The following is an 18,595-nucleotide window of genomic DNA, read 5'->3' on the forward strand; positions in this document are numbered from 1 at the left end:
TTCTCGATAGCAGCGAATTACCACGCAAAGCGAAATGGAGAAAAAACAATGCGGCGAGTGCAAGTGCGAAATTAATGACCTCGAGCCTCTGCGTTGTGGATTCTGCGAGACTTTTCTGCACATTAACCAGCAGTGTTGTGGTATTAATGCTCGCGGACTAAAAGAAGCATTTGCATCTGGGAAAGCTCTGTTGATTTGCTCCATCTGCAGGGATGAGCTCAAAGGCCGCAGCATTAGCTTATACATCACCGAGACTATACAAACGCAAACGCAATCTCCCTCACAGTCTGAATTAGCCGTACAGTTCCAACAACTGTGTGGTGTTGTTGAGGCATTAAGCAATAAAATAGACGCTTTCGCTACTAAACCTAAACCGCCACAAGCTACTCCGTCTCTCTGCGACACACCGATTTGGCCAAGACGCAGCGTAAAACGTCGACGGGACGAGCGTGTGCCACCGATCCAGGTCGCTTCTGACTGTGGGACAAAAGAAATAAACCTAAGTGATCTTTCTGTTTCTTCTATTCTTCCGGTTGCCGCATCGAATAAATTTTGGCTATATCTTTCGAGATTAAATCCTCTCGCTTCTAAGAATGACATTCAGAAAATTGTTTCTCGCTGCTTGGATGTTCCCGATTCTGTTGAAGTTGTACGGCTTGTGCCCAAGGACAAAGACACCTCCACACTGTCCTTCGTCTCGTTCAAAGTTGGTTTAGATCCTGAGTTAAGAGATCGAGCTCTGGATGCAGCTTCGTGGTCCGCAGGCTTGCTATTCCGCGAGTTTATTGACCAGCCAAAAAACTCGTTCCGGCGACCCAGAACGGATATGATATAGATTTACTGCGTACTTCAGTGGACGGTGGGAACCTTCGGGCTCCCACCAGAGGCGAGTATTTGTCTGTTAATTTTAACTCTCTTGCACTGAATGATGCTGTGTTGCAGCGCGAGGTCACCGACACCATTGAAAGCGGAATCCAAATCGCGTACCAGAACGTGCGCGGACTGCGCACAAAAATTGATGAGATTTTCTTAGCCACCCGTGACTGCAATTTGGACATCATCATTTTAACTGAAACTGGCCTGGACGATCGAATCAATTCGTTGCAGCTTTTTGGTACATCATTCAACGTATTTCGCTGTGACCGGAGCTGCCGAAATGGTAACAAATCTAGCTTTGGTGGAGTATTGATTGCCGTAGCACGCTGTAATGCTAGTTCACTGGTCGAGACGGTTAATGGTGCTTGTTTAGAGCAAGTGTGTGTCAGTACTACAATAAGAGGCACGAGGCTATTACTTTGCGGTGTATATATTCCACCTGACAGGAGTCACAATGTCGACGTCATTGAGAAGCACATCGCCTCTGTCGGCGAGCTGCATGAAAAAAGTGGTGATAACGGTATTGTGTTGATATGTGGAGATTTTAATCAACCACGTTTAGAATGGACCGTCGACTCAGCCGTCGCTACTGCCCATTTACCTGCAGCTAGTGCAGTATTGGTGGATGGTATGGATTTTTTCAACCTATGTCAATCTAACCTTCAGCGGAACCATCTCGGCCGCTTACTGGATTTAGTTTTTTGCTCCCCTGAATGCCAACTGTTGGTTGATCGCAGCATTGCACCGTTACTTCCTGTCGATCCACATCACCCGCCTCTCGCTATCACATTGCCCGTCACCTGTACTTGCGTCGCTGCTCGTGCACGTGAAGAAGTAAATCCCAGATCGTTAAATTATCGCAGGATAGATTTTGCCACACTGACTAATTATTTACTGGACTTCGACTGGGAAAGCTTGTATGCGTGCCCTGACGTTGACGATTTGACTGACCGATTCTGCAATATAACTGTTGAGTGGTTGCATTCCAACTTGCCTCTTGTGAAGCGTCCTAATTCACCTGCTTGGGATACTCTTCGGTTGCGTGAACTGAAACGACTACGGAATCGCTCTCAGCGTAGGCATCGTCGACTGAGAACAGCGCTTACAAAGAGCAATTTCAAGCGTTACTCTGATGAGTACCGCCACCTGAATAGCACACTTTATAAATCATATGTATTACGGGTGCAGACTGACCTTCGAAGGAACCCGAGAAGCTTCTGGAACTTCGTCAACTCCAAAAGAAAATGCTCTTCCGTACCCACGAATGTACATTTCGATAGTGATGAGGCAACATCGGAACCCGAGTCATGTGAGCTGTTCTCGAAGTTTTTTGCCTCCGTTTTTGCCGAAAGAGTTGCTTCTGACCACGAAGCTCAACTAGCGGCATCTAATGTTCCCTCCTGTTTAGTTGACATAAGCACCTTTACAATTACGACCGATAGGGTATTGGCTGCTGCTAAAAATCACAAGAAGGTTGTATGCAAAGCCACTACCGCAAGGTTGAAGTAGAATACTTTTACAAGAAAGATAACCTGGCTGCTTGCGTGTCAGTCATTTTTTCTAGTAAATAAACGTTGACCGTTCATTGGCAGTATTGTAATTTCTTTTTGTCTGATATTTTGAATGAAGTTCATTGGATATTTTTAAATTTTGTGCAAATGAGAAGTTGAAGTGCTGCCGAATTGTAATATGCACATTTAATACGACATCATTAACCGGGAACGGAACAAAGGCTACGGTTATGCAGAACGCGAATGCCGGCGCGATGCGATTCGCCTTACCGTGGTGAAATGTACAGTTCTTTTTAAGGCAAAGTAGAGCTATACATTTCAACAGATTTCGTCTTGCCGAATCGCATCGCGCCGTTATTTGCGTTCTGCATGACCGTATCAAAACACTAAGCGACGCAAACACGTAATAATAGTCAGAGTATGCATGTAGATGAAGATAATTAACTTTGGATTATAGCGCAAAACGAGAAAATATTAACTCTTCAAATAATCATTTGTGTTCTTCAAATTTCAGTTGTTCCATTTAATATCCGATGAAATGTTTGTTTATTATCTGATGAAGCTCTTATATAGGCCAAATGATGCATTCCCAATTTACTAGGTCCATAACTCTGCCGACCGTGCTTGGGAAAGCGCGGTATAACGACCAATCAGAGGTCGAATTTTGTGTTTTGACAAGGCTTAAGAGTTTTCAATAGTACAATAGTTCGAATGATAAAATTGCAATTTCATGCATTTGGTAGGAATCTTAGAAGATTTTCTAATCGATTGCTGCAAAAACGAAGGAAATCCATCGAAAACAAACCGATTTATTAGCATTTGAAATTTTTCTCACTTTTTTCAGTTTTAGATTTTCATTTTACATCCCTATGCAGCCGAACTTCCTGAGAGAAGTATTCTAATTCAAAATTAAATCTTCATTAATTCATTTGTTGTCCTTATAAGGACAATTGTTCAATTTATCATTGATAGTGATGACTAAGGCGCACGGTCAACACAAGGAGAAAGGTGTTTTCACATTGAAAACTAAACACGTCTTTACTGGAGGAAGTGTTGGCAAATGCATCTACCGCTAATACCACCGCTATCATACGAAAGCGCGTCGTTTCATGTGGGGAATATCAACAACGAAAAATGACGCGCGTCTAAGCATAACCCGAACTGTTTCGCCGTGCTGCTCCCATTTACCTTTACATCGGCCTCAGGGAAGTACCGGCTGCATCTGCATCTACCGCTGAGGCTGTCACTATACTGCTATTGGTACCAAAAGCTATTAACTCTTCAAATAAGTGTGTTATTTGTTCTCAAAAGAACAATTGTTCAATTCAAAATCGGATTTACGCAATCGCATCTCTGTAATATTACCGACAATAATATTCTTCTGAACAAACTGATACAACTTTCCCATTAAGCCTCTGCCATAATAGACGCGAAAAGCGACGCGAACCGATTCGCTCAGCTGTAGGTTAATGTACAGCCATCAGTAGAGCTGTACATCAACCTACGGCCGAGCGAATCGGTTCGCGCCGCTTTTCGCGTCTACTATGGCAGAGGCCTTAGAAAAAGTTGCTGGCTGATGTATTCACTTCATGCAAGCCTGCTGCTGATGCTTCCCGCTACCACACTGAAACAGCATTTTAGTGAAGGAAGTGTCGTTGCATCAGCTGACCCTGCTACTATCGATGCTGATATACCCACTGCAACAGCTACGCTATGCATAGCCATGCCACAGTTGTGGCCGCTATACGCTGGCCCAACTTCTGAGCAACTGCAACGCTATCCGTAGCCATGCCACAGTTGTGGCCGCCATTGGTATCCGCTGTACCTGCATCTGCTGGCCCTGCTGCTATCGATGGTGAGATCCGCTAAAACTGCTATGCTTATTCGCAGCCATGCCACAGTTGTGGCCGCTATCCGCTATCGATGGCACCCACTGCTCGCTCCCGCTGCTGCTAAGGGAGGACTGCTGTCGTCGCTGTTCAGAACTACTATGGGCGGCTTCGACTGAAACAGGCTCTTATATAGGGATGAAACTAGGAATGAATTATTTTACGTACGTGGTGGAATGATATAACTTGAAAAATATGTGTAACTTCATTCTGGTTCGGAGCGATCATTTGATAAGCTCCACCTCTTTTTTCAGTTTCTAAAGTTTTTCCTCAGTTTCGTAGCACGGATGCACAAAAATGATTTCTTGTCGAACCGGACCGATAGCACTCTCATTGAAGCAACAAAATAACATGTTTTGTGTCGTGTTGTGCAGTTTGGTTGAAGAAAATGTTCCCGTCCCCATGTCGCATGTAAGCAGATTATTGCGTTCAGTAGACAGTAGATAGTGTATCCAGCGAATAAACACCGATGGTGCTCTCACACACGCAACGGTTTTAACCCGTATCTTATTGCGGTTTGTAACATCAAGCGATTTCGTTTGCTCGCTGTTGCGTGTTGCATCATGTTGCAACTTGGCAGCTGAGAGACGACGAAATTCTGTTTATGCTGATTGATTGAATCGTCTTCATATTAGCTCTGCATATTCGAGCTAACTGCTTTTGTGAATGCGTTCTAACAGGGCAGTTTATTATTCAATGTCGGTTATGCTGATCGCAGCGTTTGCGCTGCCCCTACAGTGGGGGGTTTACTAAATGAAGTGAAAATTAGACAACTACAACAGAATTTGATTGCATCCCGCACAGAATGTCTGCTTGTGTTGATGCCAGAAAATTATTAACCTTCAATTATTTTTTTATTTGCCTTGAAAAAAGCATGTTGCGGTTCAAAATCGGTTGCTAATTACAACCTTTGAGCTGCCCTAACATTGGGGGAACTGAGATACACGGACAACATGCACTGTGGAAGCTATTTCACATTCAGTAAATTAGACGAGTGCGACAAATTTAAATTGTTAGGATGCAACACAGAATGCTTGCTTGCGTTGACAAAAATTATTAACTTTCAATGACTTGTTTATTTGCCTTCAAAAAGGCATTTTGATTTCCAAAATTGGATTTCCTGATGGCAATCTTCATGCTGCTCCAACACGGGGGGAATAATGGCTGTCTGGCGACATACGCTGAGAAAAACCGCGCTGCTCCTGAGACGTGGTGACCAACCACAGGGCTAGTGCTGCTGCTAAGGAAGGACGACTTGTCGCTGTCTAGAACTATTATGAGCGGCTCCGGCTGAAACAGGCTCTTATATAGGGATGAAAATAGGAATGAATTATTTTTCGTAGGTGGTGGAATGACATAACTTGAAAAATATGTGTGATTTCATTCTGGTTCAGAGCGATCATTTGATAAGCTCCACCTCTTTTTTCAGTTTCTAAAGTTTTTCCTCAGTTTCGTAGCACGGATGCACAAAAATGATTTCTTGTCGAACCGGACCGATAGCACTCTCATTGAAGCAACAAAATAACATGTTTTGTGTCGTGTTGCGCAGCTTCGTTGAAGAAAATGTTCCCGTCCCCGTGTCGCATGTAAGCAGATTATTGCGTTCAGTAGACAGTAGATAGTGTATCCAGCGAATAAACACCGATGGTGCTCTTACACACGCAACGGTTTTAACCCGTATTTTATTGCGGTTTGTAACATCAAGCGATTTCGTTTGCTCGCTGTTGCGTGTTGCATCATGTGACAACTTGTCAGCTGGGAGACGACGAAATTCTGTTTACGCTGATTAATTGAATCGTCTTCATATTAGCTCTGCATAGTCGAACTAACTGCTTTTGTGAATGCGTTCTAACAGGGCAGTTTGTTATTCAATGTCGGTTATGCTGATCGCAGCGTTTGCGCTGCCCCTACAGTGGGGAGTTTACTAAATAAAGTAAAAATTAGACAACTACAACAGAATTTGATTGCATCCCGCACAGAATGTCTGCTTGTGTTGATGCCAGAAAACTATTAACCTTCATTTTTTTTATTTGCCTTCAAAAAAGCATTTTGCTGTTCAAAATCGGTTGCTAATTACAACCTTTGAGCTGCCCTAACATTGGGGGAATTAAGATACACGGACAACATGCACTGTGGAAGCTATTTCACATTCAGTAAATTAGACGGGTGCGACAAATTTAAATTGCTAGGATGCAACACAGAATGCTTGCTTGCGTTGACAAAAATTATTAACTTTCAATGACTTATTTATTTGCCTTGAAAAAGGCATTATGATTTCCAAAATTGGATTTCCTGATGGCAATCTTCATGTTGCCCTGACAGTGGGGGAATAATGGCAGTCTGGCGACACACGTTAAGAAAAACCGCGCTGCTCCTGAGACGTGGTGACCAACCACAGGGCTAGTGCTGCTGCTAAGGAAGGACGACTGCTGTTGTCGCTGTCTAGAACTATTATGAGCGGCTCCGGCTGAAACAGGCTCTTATATAGGCCAAATAGCATGTTTTCAATTGCAAGGTATATGATCCTGTCGACCGTGCTTGGGAAGCAAGCATGTAACGACCAATCAGAGGTCGAATTTTTCGTTCTGACAAGGCTTGACTATTTTCAATAGTACAATAGTGTGAATAATAAAATTACAATTATCTTATTTCGGGAAGAATCTTAGAAGATTTTCCAATCTTTTGCTTCAAGAACGAAGGAAATCCATCGAATACTAACCGAATAATTAGCATTTGAAATTGGACATATTTTTCACTTTTTTCGGTTTTAGATTTTCATTTCACATCCCTATGTAGCCGAACTTCCTGAGAGAAGTATTCTACTTCAAAAATTGAAACGGTCTTATTCGGCTGGTCGTGATGGAATTCCTGCTGTTGTTTTTAGTCGTTGTGCCACCGCTCTTGCAGTTCCGTTATGCTACATTTTCAACAAGTCTTTTGCTCAAGGAAAGTTTCCTGCTGTTTGGAAGCAGTCGCTGATGTTTCCCGTGCTTAAATCGGGTGACCGGCAAAACGTTCGAAACTATCGTGGCATTACTAGCCTCTCTGCTGGGTCTAAAATGTTCGAGATCATAGTAAGCGGTTACATGCTTTCTCGCACTAAGCACTATATCTCCACCAGTCAGCATGGATTTATGCCGGGCCGCTCTGTTTGCACCAACTTATTAGAGTTCACTCCAACGTGTATTTCGCAGATGGAGCAGAAAGCTCAGGTAGATGCGATTTACACCGATATCAAAGCTGCTTTCGATCGTTTGGACCATACGATACTCCTGTGTAGAATCTCGCGCTTAGGTGCTTCCCATCAGTTCGTTGAATGGCTAAGCTCATATCTTCGTGGAAGAGTTGTACGCGTAAAACTCGGTTCAAGTGTATCATCGCAATTCACAAACAAGTCAGGAGTTCCCCAAGGAAGCAACATGGGGCCCTTGTTATTTGCACTGTTTTTCAATGACGTGACACTGCTGCTAGGTGACGGCTGCAAGCTGGTGTATGCAGATGATTTGAAATTGTTTCTGGAAGTTCGGACTATTGAAGACTGCCGCCGTTCACAAGAATTTTTGAATGTTTTCTCCTACTGGTGTCGAAAGCACTGGCTCGTGGTTAGTATTTCTAAATGCGAAGTTATAACTTTCCATCGTATCCTAAAACCGATTATCTTCGACTATCGCATCGACGGTTTGGAACTGAAGAGGGTCGATCATGTAAAGGACCTTGGTGTTCTACTTGACAGTAGACTTACATTCCACCTGCATCACAGTACGATGATTTCAAAAGCTACACGCCAGCTCGGCTTCATTTGTAAAGTCGCCCGTGATTTTAAAGATCCTCACTGCTTAAAGGCCCTGTACTGTTCATTAGTACGTCCACTGATTGAGAATTGTAACCTGGTTTGGTTTCCCTACCAGCTAACTTGGAACCTGCGGATTGAGCGTATCCAGAAACGATTCGTCCGCATTGCATTGCGTGAGCTTCCTTGGCGTGATCCCGCTAATTTACCACCGTATCCAGACCGCTGCCGTTTAATTGGTATTGATACTCTCGAGCACCGACGGAGATTGCATCAAGCAGTGTTCATAGCCAAACTGCTCTGTGGAGAAATCGACTTACCGAAGCTTTTGTCTCTTGTGAACTTTCGAGCTTCACAACGCGCTTTGCGTTCAATTGGATTTCTGCAGACCCCATACCATCGTACATCGTTTGGCTAAAGCCCATCACCGCCTGTATTAGAACTTTTACTCGTGTTGAACATCTATTCGACTTCAATGAATCCTTGGATAAATTCGTGCAGAAAGTCAAAAGAACGAACATTTTATCAACTTGACACTCAAACATTGTTATATTTATTAAGACTCGGGTCAGATAAATTATAGAAAATAAATAAATAAATAAATATATATATATATATATATATATATATATATATATATATATATATATATATATATATATATATATATATATATATATATATATATATATATATATATATATATATATATATATATATATATATATATATATATATATATATATATATATATATATATATATATATATATATATATATATATATATATATATATATATATATATATATATATATGTGTATATATGTTTGTATAATAATAACGTGAATACTTCACCGATCTTCCGTGTTGTTATCGTATAAGACACGACCTCGTGGCTGTTAGTCGGATTAATCCTTCTAAAGCTCCTAGCAGGATGAACAATACACCGGCGGCAGGCTGAAGAGATCATCCACGCCGCTAGTGGGGGAGCCGGCGGTCGGCGGCGGGGGAATTTCTCCGACTGCTAGATGCCTTCTGTTGTCACAGCACCGGAATCAAAATCACAAGCAGCACCCGTTCTATCTGCACACAATGCACAATTTACTTCCAGCTACTGGATAACCAGCGCCCGGCGACGCGGGGAATTTGCTCCGGCTGCTAGACAGCTATTGTCTAGTCAGACCGGTATCGAAAAACACAAGCGATACGCGTACCGTACACACAAAGCGGTATTGTTTTTTCGATCGAGCAAAATAATCACGAGCTATCTTCAGATGCTTCTGTTCAGAGAAACAGAATGGCTACATAGGGATGTAAAATGAAAATCTAAAACCGGAAGAAGTGAAATATATGTCCAATTTCAAATGCTAATAAATCGGTTAGTTTGCGATGGATTTCCTCCGTTATTGCAGCAATAGATTGAAAAATCTTCTAATATTCCTCCCAAATGCAGAAAGTTGTAATTTTATTATTCGGACTACTGTACTATTGAAAATTGACAAGCCTTGTCAATACGCAAAATTCGACCTATGATTGGTCGTTATATGATTGCTTTCCAAGCACGGTCGGCAGATTTATAGACCTAGTAATTTGAAAGGTGCTATTTGGCTTATATAAGAGCCTGTGGACCAGCTGCTGCAGCGCACTTCCTATAGTAAAAGCTGGCTTTGTGCAGTAGCGAGCAGCACCAGTGGTAGGTACATTAGCCGGCACTTTCTCTAATGAAAAGTTGCCGTATTTTGGCAACACACAAACGTTTTGGAACGCTAGAATTCAGAATATACTGGCCGTCAAATTTTCAGTGTAGAAACAGCTTTCAACTGTGTTATCAGAAAAAATCCTTAGTCCCCTTTGTCCGGGTAGCACACAGATGCGATCAACCTTATATCCGACATGAAATTCAACTGTTCAATGATGTATGTGCAAACTGATAATCAGTAGTATTTCATCCCCTTTGCGGTCGTGGTTTTGCATAAAACCCTTGTGATTTTTTTCTAAAGACGAAATTATTATCCACAACAACTTTGCCGAAGACGTCACACCGATCAAACAAACCATTTTGGCTTTAAAAATATTTGTAATCATCAATACCCTCCCAAAATAGCATTTTCAAATAGCTTCTCAAAAATGAGTCGTGTTCCAAAAATTTAAACGAGTAGCACAAAATGGCATCTTTTGCCCATAGAAACATCTATGCAAAGTTTGACGCGTCCCGCAAAGCTTTAGTGTAGGAAAAAAGAAGGCATCGCAGCTCCATTTTTGAGGCAAAATCGAAAACTAACTTGAGTGTCTAAATTAGGTCCTAACTAATCGCAAAACTTTGTATAAGATTGGTGAAGTTTGAGAGTGCTAATAATTTCGTTTAAAAAAAATATCAAAAAAATCGTATGAATTTGGTTGTAAAAAATATTAATCTAATTGATGAATCTTTTCAAACTAAGCATAAAACCCCAATTGGAAATTAGTAGTTTTACTATATTTAAACTTTTTTTTTTAAATGGTGGTTTCTTCTGATGATTACAATAAATAAATAAAACAAAACAACTTACATTTGCTAGGCAGCCTTCAAAACCTCTTTCAATACCAACGGCTGGGTTTATAAATAGTCTTTTATCATATCCACCGACATACACTTTTGTTTTGAGTGATATTGCAGTTGCTCTACCAACTTTAGGCTCACTAATCAAAGGCTCTTCATCAACTTGTAAATAGGCTAGTCCTCCTCTGCTACGTCCAGCTGATATATCATGCCAACGACTACTATGGACAGGTAGTGTAGATCGCAGAATAACCGCTGGTGTTTCTAAAATAAAGATACTTAGCCAATATATATCTATATAGCCTCACTCTATTGTTTATACTTCCAGCTACGCTGTATCGCAATTCAACACGTCTGTTGTATAATACTACTGCAAGAAAATCTCCAAAAGTTTTTTCGCTCTCAGCGGCGTATAAAAGAAGGCAGTTTTCCACGTTTTCTGGTTTAAATCGCAGTTTGATACTGCGCTTTGTTTGGAACCTGCTGAAAGTACAGAACAATTGAATAATATTGAAAAAATGGTAACTGAAGGAACTAATTAAGCTAAAGAATATATTTTAAAGCAATATTCAATCTATTTACGTAGTTTATACACCTTTAGCTGACCCACAGTTTTCGCCACACCTCTTGATTTAATTAATTTGAAATATTGACAAAACTTCTTTTTGCCTTTCTCCTAGAAAGGTATAGCAATCACTGCAAAAACTAAAGGTATAAAAGTGCTCAAAAGGACTGAATGTCGTATATCACTCGACTCAGTTCGACGAGCTGAGAATTTTCTGTATGTGTGTATATGTGTGTGTATGTGTGTGTATGTGTGTATGTGTATGTATGTGTATGTATGTATGTGTATGTGTGTTTGTATGTGTGTGTGTGTGTGTGTGTAACGCTCTCCCAATCTCACTCGAATTTTTCAGAGATGGCTGAACCAATTTCAATGAAATTAATTGCAAATGAAAAGCCTAGTTGCCCCATAAGACCCTATTCAATTTTACTTTGTGCGGATTTTTAGTTTAGAGGTTATGTATCAGAATATGAAAATCACGAAACATCAATATCTCAGAAACTACACAACTGATTTGAACAAAATTAATTTCAAATGAACGGGCTACCTAAAAAACCCTTGAGTTTTTAAATTTATAATGATTGTTCTGGAGACTGTTTAATTTCACTCATGTTTCTCAGAGATGACTGAACCGATTTTCATAAAATCAGTGTCATATGGAAGGTCTAGTTTCCCCATAAGACCCTATTGATTTGTTTTGCAATCGGACTATTACTTTGCCTGTTTTGTTCAAAAATGTGAAATCCAGCTATGAACAGGAACATATTCCGAAGACTACTTGAACTCACTTACTTTTCTTAGAAATGGCTGATCCAATTTGCACAAAATTAGTGTCAAATGATAAGTCTAGCTGCCTCATAACACTCTATTGAATTTTCATGTAATCGAACTGTAACTTCGTCTGTAATGTACCGAAATGTGAAAATAACGAAACTTCATTATCTCAGAAACTACACAACCGATCTGATCAATATTATTATCAGATGAGCGGGCTAGTTAAGGGTTAACTGATGAATTATGATTGAATACGTGGTTTCAAAGTTTGGCTGCTCTATACGTTCCCACTTCATTCGATTATAATCGAACTTAAGCAACCATTATTTATTAAAATGTTAATAAAACAACGAAAGTCTATTATCTCAAAGATTACATGACTTATTTGAACATAACTAGTGTCTTACGAACGAGTCATCTCTCGAACTTACAAATAACAAACTTCATAACAATTTGATATGTGACTCAAAAGTCATGGGAAGAAAAGAAATTCAAAGACTATTTAAAACTATACCTGCTTTGATCGATATATGTGGCCTCAACATAATTTAAATGTGGTATCATACTATTTGATCGTTCCAAATTTATTGATTTCTTGCGATGTGTTAAAAGTCTGCAAATGCACGACGAATCGGCCATAGAATATGATCAAATTCAAATAACAAATCATTTGAAATGATTGGTTTTATCGAAATTACAACATCCTCGACTTTTGGCTTTGTACATCGCCTCTGAATCTTCTGAATATATATTCATATTGGGTGGTATTCGGTCATTTTCAGCAGATTTTCTGGCATCAATCTGACACCGGAAATACCCATATTGGGAGGTATTTAGTTATTTTGGTTGTTTTCCAGAAACTAAAAGTGGTCGTCTTTAAATTCAAAATGGTGTCAAGGGTCAGTGTTTGGTTTCTATGCATCATCTCGATTACGGAAGTATCCATATTGAGTATTATTCGGTCATTTTCGATTGTTTCCTAAAAGTTGCCATTTGGCAATTCAAAATGGTGCCTGAAGTCAATTGTTAGCTCATTGCATCATTCTAGTTCCAGAGATACTCATATTGGATGGTATTTGGTTATTTTAGACTGTTTTTCACAAACCGGAAGTCGCCATCTTGGATTTAAAAATGGTATTGAAAATAATTTCTAGCCTGTGAGCGTCATTCTGGTTGAAGAAACAACCATATTGGGTGTTATTCGATCATTTTCGGCTGTTTCCCAGGAACCGGAAGTCGCCAACCTGGAATCCAAAGTGGGATGTGTGGTCGATTTCAGCTGCTGTGTATCATTCTAGATCCGGAGATACTCATGTCAGACGGAAATCGGCCATTTTTGGCTGTTTTCCAGAAACTAGAAGTTGCCATCCTACAATTCAGAGTGGCGTTCTTGGAACATTCTGGCTCCGGAGATACTCATATTGGGTGGTATTTGGTCACTTTAAGCTGTTTTTCAGAAACCGAAAGTCGTCATTTTGAACTTTAAAATTGCCTGTGAAATAAATTTCTGTCATCTGGGCGTAATTCTGGTTCCGAAAACGTTCATATTGAATGGTATTTGGTCATTTCCGGCTGTTTGCCAGACACCGGAAGTCACCATCTTAAAAATCAAGATTGTGTCTTTGATCAATTTTTAGCTTCTATGCATCTTTCTGGTTCCGAAGATACTCATATTTAATGGAAATTGTCCATTTCAGGCTGATTTCCAGAAACCGGAAGTTGCCATCTTACAATCCAAAATGTTGCCTGAGGTCGATTATGGAACATATTTGTTACCACTAAAACATTCACCTGCCAAATTTGGTTCCATTTAGTTGGTTAGCTCTCGAGATGTGCAGAAATTTGTGTTTCATTTGTATGGCATCCCTCCCTTCCAAAAGAAGGATTGGTGTCAAAACATTATGGACATATTTTTTACCTCTTAAAACATCTACATGCCAAATTCGGTTTCATTTGCTTGGTTTGTTCTTGAGTTGTGCAGAAATTTATGTTTCATTTGTATGGGACCCCTCCCTTCCAGAAAAGGGAGGGGTCTTAAACTAGCATAGGAACCTTTATCGGCACCAAAAACTCCTACATACAAATTTTCACGCCGATCGGTTTGGTAATTTTCGAGCAGACAGACAGACAGAACAGACAGACAGACAGACAGACCGGATTGCATTTTCATATGTATATATTACAACATCAATATTTTTTAAGAGTGAATATACATTTGTTGGATTGAAGCGTTCATGTAAATCTATTTTTACGAATAAAAGTTTGAATGAGAAAGGCTGGGTCTGACCGCTAGGTGGATTAATTTAGGTTTTTTAATAGGGGGGATGTTTGTAATGATTTATTTATGTACTTATATCTATTCAGAATATTGTGTGTTCTGCCACAAATGGTGACGTATCAACACATTTATATTCATTGATCCTGAAAAAAAAAAACACATTTATATATATATTTGTACGCTTTTTTATATTATTGAATGTAATTAGCTTTCGCAGTTAAGTTAATGGAATTGTAGAAAAAACTATCTTACTGACTATAAAGTGAGCTAATCGTTGCAATTGAGGATTGTAATGATTTATGTCGGAATTTGTTGATAATTTGGCTTGACATATTTTCTAATGTTTCTACATTAGTGAGCCTATGTAGCTCGTTCGTGCTAAACCAGGGAGGACGCTTCAAAATCATTTTAAAAAGTTTATTCTAAATCCTGAGTTGTTGTGCAACCAAAAAGAAGATACTTCAATTCTTTCTGGTTGCACAACAACTTTTCCAGATGGGAACTGCATATAACATTGCTGGTCTGAAAATTTGTTTGTAAATTAACAGTTTATTCTTGAGACAAAGTCTAGAATTCCTGTTGATAAGAGCATATAAACATTTGATACACTTATTGCACTGGATATTTTCAATGTGCTTCTTGAATTTTCACGTCGATCGGTTCGGTAGTTTACGAGCCTATATGGATCAGACAGACAGACACACAGACCGGACTGCATTTTTATATGTATAGATTACAACATCAATATATTAGAACCTACAGAGTGAATATACATTTATTGGATTGAAGCGTTCATGTAAATCTATTTTTACAAATAAAAGTTTGAATGAGAAAGGCTGGGTTTGACCGCTAGGTGGAATAATTTAGTATTATATTTCATTGTCGCATTAGCACAACTCACTTCAGAAATGTTTTACTTATTATACATCCATCATCAATGTGAATACCACATTGGTATTCTGAGAACACACAGAGCGGAAACACAATATTGACTCTTCTACAGTAACTTGAACTCGCCATTTCAGATTTCAAAATGACGTATGGAGTTTACTTTCGGAAGTATTGCACGGGTAAAAATCTTTTCATGCTTTTATGAGGTCATGAAATCATGAATGTTGTTTTCCTACTGAATCATGACCTATGACTCATGATATCATGATTTTAACTCGAAATATCATGAGCCATGAAGAGCGTTTTTATGAATATGACTCATGACCTGAGACTCATGACTATTAAAAGCGTTGCGCTGTCGCATGGATTCATAGAATCATGAGCTATGACTTATGATACCCTGAGTTGGACTCTGAATATCATGAGCAATTCGGAGCGTTTTTATTAATACGACTCATGACTGCTATAAGCGTAACACATATCTGTCAAATTGCGCGCCGGTGTATTTAGTGATTACAAGTTTAGAAACCGTGTTTAATACCGTAGGTTGACTAGCAAATTTATGTGCAAAAGAAAGTTTTCGGTAGTAAAAGTATTGTGAAACATATGACGAGTGTCCGGTCGCATAATTTAACTAAACACAATAATTTAAAAAATACCTGTGACATACCTTTGTGTTCTCCAACCGGGTTTTCATGACAAATTTCGCTAGCGGAAATTCGGAACTGTAAGCTATCCTTATACATCACTGAAGTTGAGCATAATAAAGGCTGTTTTACCTTTGTTATACTATTACCTTTGTTATACTAAACAAAGGTTATAAAATCAGTCGAAAAACGCAAAATAGATCAAAGATCTGGAGAGCCTAATCGTATATACCATTCGACTCAGCTCGACGAACTGAGCAGTGTCTGTTCGTGTGTATGTGTGTGTGTATGTATGTTGTCTGTATGTATGTGCCGCAAAATACTAACGCACCTTTCTTACAGAACGCAATTTCCGATTTTGATGATCTTATACGCAAACGAGAGCTACTGTGCTCCCCCAGAATGCTTCCGAGTGGATTTTTGAGTAGTGGCTTAGTTCTCAAAATATTGATCAAAGAGTAGGGGTACTGGGGGTAAGCCCGGCACTGAGGGTAAGACCGTCACCTCTAGGATTTTACTAGAAAACGCTAATTAACTGTGTTTTGGAATATGTGAAGTGTTGGTATTTAATATTTTAGACATTTTAAGACACATCGAAGCCACCGTGAAACGTCAAAATAATAGACAAAACATACGCTACTGCAGCTGATGCGTAAACGGATGTAATTTTTCGTGAGTGGAACTTAAGCTTTTATTCATTTGAAAAGACTAAAATAATTTTTCGTTGCACTACAATTTATTGCCTGTATTGTTAGCAATCACAGGAATTCGATCTGAGGTAAATTGAAGCGATAAATTCGTAGAAATACTCTTTTTTAAAAAATGCGTGCTGTCGGGGTAACACCGTCACCCAGTGAGTGGGGTAAGCCTGACATGCTCTGAGGCTAGTTGGATGTTACTGACACATATTTCTCATCTATTACTGATGTCTCGCTGATAAATAAATTAATTAACCGACTTAGAACCATGCGCTCAATCTCTTCTGTGATTTATGAATGATTCCAAGAGTTATTAGAGGTGCCAAATGTACTGAATCAAGTCACAAAACTGACGGCTTTCCCGGTGGTATTTGAAATATGCTCCGGTGTGGTCAATGTGATCCTGGCTTCAATGAAACTAGTTAATAATATGATTTAAAGTGCCACATGATATGCTTGCCGAGTATCCATTTCTTTCATTGTTTATATATAATGTTCGCCGGAACTTGTTCCGGCAATCTGCCCAGAACCAGCTAACCGACAACAGCCAAATTCAAAAGTAACATACAGAAATGTAAGATCTCTCATTCGGTGGTTTCCAAATTCAAATTGGTTCAGTCAATTCGAGTTAATTCATGAACAAACTTAGGTGCCGGTGTTACCCCCAAGGGGTGCCGGTTTCACCCGCACTGATTGTTAAACGTCGTTTTTTATCTTAGTTTCAAAACTTCTCTATTCCTCGTGAAATAACAGTTTGAAAGTACTGAAAACCTTCATATCTTGTAGAAAACAATCTGGGCAATGATTCTGTGAAACAAATATAACAATATTCGCCATCAAATGCTACTAAAGAATCATTTTTCTTAGGGGGCCGGGCTTACGCCCAGTAGGTACCCCTATTTTTTACATAAGATATTTAACTTTTAAGGCAAAATGAATGGCATGGAGAACCATGTGTTATACACCAATCGACTCAGATCGACGAACTGAACGATTTCTGTATGTATGAGTATGTGTGCTTGTATGTACGTATGTGTAAATATGTTGTTAAAAAAAAATAAGTGCGAATTTTTTTTGGTTGCTTGAACTGTAAAAATTTAACCGAAGTATATTTCAGACGTGAGATATTTTACTTTTTGGATAATTCATCTCTATCTCTCCCTGCTCTCTCTTCATCTCTATCCCTCTATTTCTTTTTTTTTTCATATCGCTATTTATTTCTCAAAAGAAAACAACAATCATCGACAACTTTGCATAATTTTTACACTACTCGTAGTGAGTCTTAACTTGTGTAAAAAAATTACCTTTTAGCTTGTTCTTAAAAATTTGAATTAGATTTTAAAGGAAACTGCAATGCTCACTTAGCTCCTTTTCTGCCTTGCGAAGCTTCCGTCCTCACTTTCTTTAAAATCTATATTAAACTAGCTGAATGTACCCGGCCTTGCTCGAGTAAAAATTTCTGCTTTTTCTATAATTTTCTATATTTCCATATATTTTTTCCAACCCATCATTTCAAATAATATTACTATTTAAGTTATTAACTTGCTTATATACCACCTTTTTCGTTGATTACCAATCGATGCAAAGGCATTCCAGTTGGGTCGAGTGAGTTCAAAAATTCCCATGGAAAATGGATTGCCTCATCAGCATCTTCGACGATATCGATTAACTTACAATAAACTCAAATTAGACTGAAAATACGTAATTAATAGCCTAAGCTCACCTCTGAAAGTTAAAATTATTGCTTGCTATGTCGTCTCGTTTTACTTTTTTATGTAAACAATATCAATATCATCCTTATAGTTGAACATCAGTCTTCATGAATTAATTACCAATTTTGAGATAAGGGGACTATCTCCACATTTTCCTCAAGTTTTGAATCACTTCCAATGCAGTAAAACAACCCTCACTATACCAAACGTCAAACAACCCTCACTATACCAATTTTCGGTTTTGGGGAGTCAGCTCTGACCTATGAACTTAATATTAGGGAGTATTTGAATAGTTTTCTTCTTGAATTTGAAAATAGCTTTGAAAACGGGTGTCGTTATTTTCTGAACATAGTTCTCTTGCTTGAAATATTGACATTATTTAACCATTTTACTTAATTTTACACAGCTTGACAGGAAGCAGAAA

The 18,595-nt window shown here is 39.1% G+C and overlaps 1 protein-coding gene across 4 annotated transcripts in view; it reads right to left on the bottom strand.

Moving 5' to 3' along the window:
* Positions 1-18,595, bottom strand: part of LOC129732932 (basement membrane-specific heparan sulfate proteoglycan core protein-like) — a 454,358-nt gene that overhangs the window by 163,294 nt on the left and 272,469 nt on the right. For 3 of the 4 annotated variants that reach the window (XM_055694406.1, XM_055694403.1, XM_055694404.1), the window contains exons 6-7: positions 10,929-11,089; positions 10,617-10,870 (exon numbers count right to left, since the gene is read on the bottom strand). In XM_055694406.1, coding sequence (XP_055550381.1) covers positions 10,617-10,870; positions 10,929-11,089 — 415 coding nt within the window. The remainder of the gene's footprint in view (positions 1-10,616; positions 10,871-10,928; positions 11,090-18,595) is intronic. The other variant, XM_055694405.1, reaches the window with a different exon arrangement.

The sequence above is a fragment of the Wyeomyia smithii genome, chromosome 3 (genome assembly GCF_029784165.1).
Source record: "Wyeomyia smithii strain HCP4-BCI-WySm-NY-G18 chromosome 3, ASM2978416v1, whole genome shotgun sequence".
NCBI classification, from domain to species: domain Eukaryota; kingdom Metazoa; phylum Arthropoda; class Insecta; order Diptera; family Culicidae; genus Wyeomyia; species Wyeomyia smithii.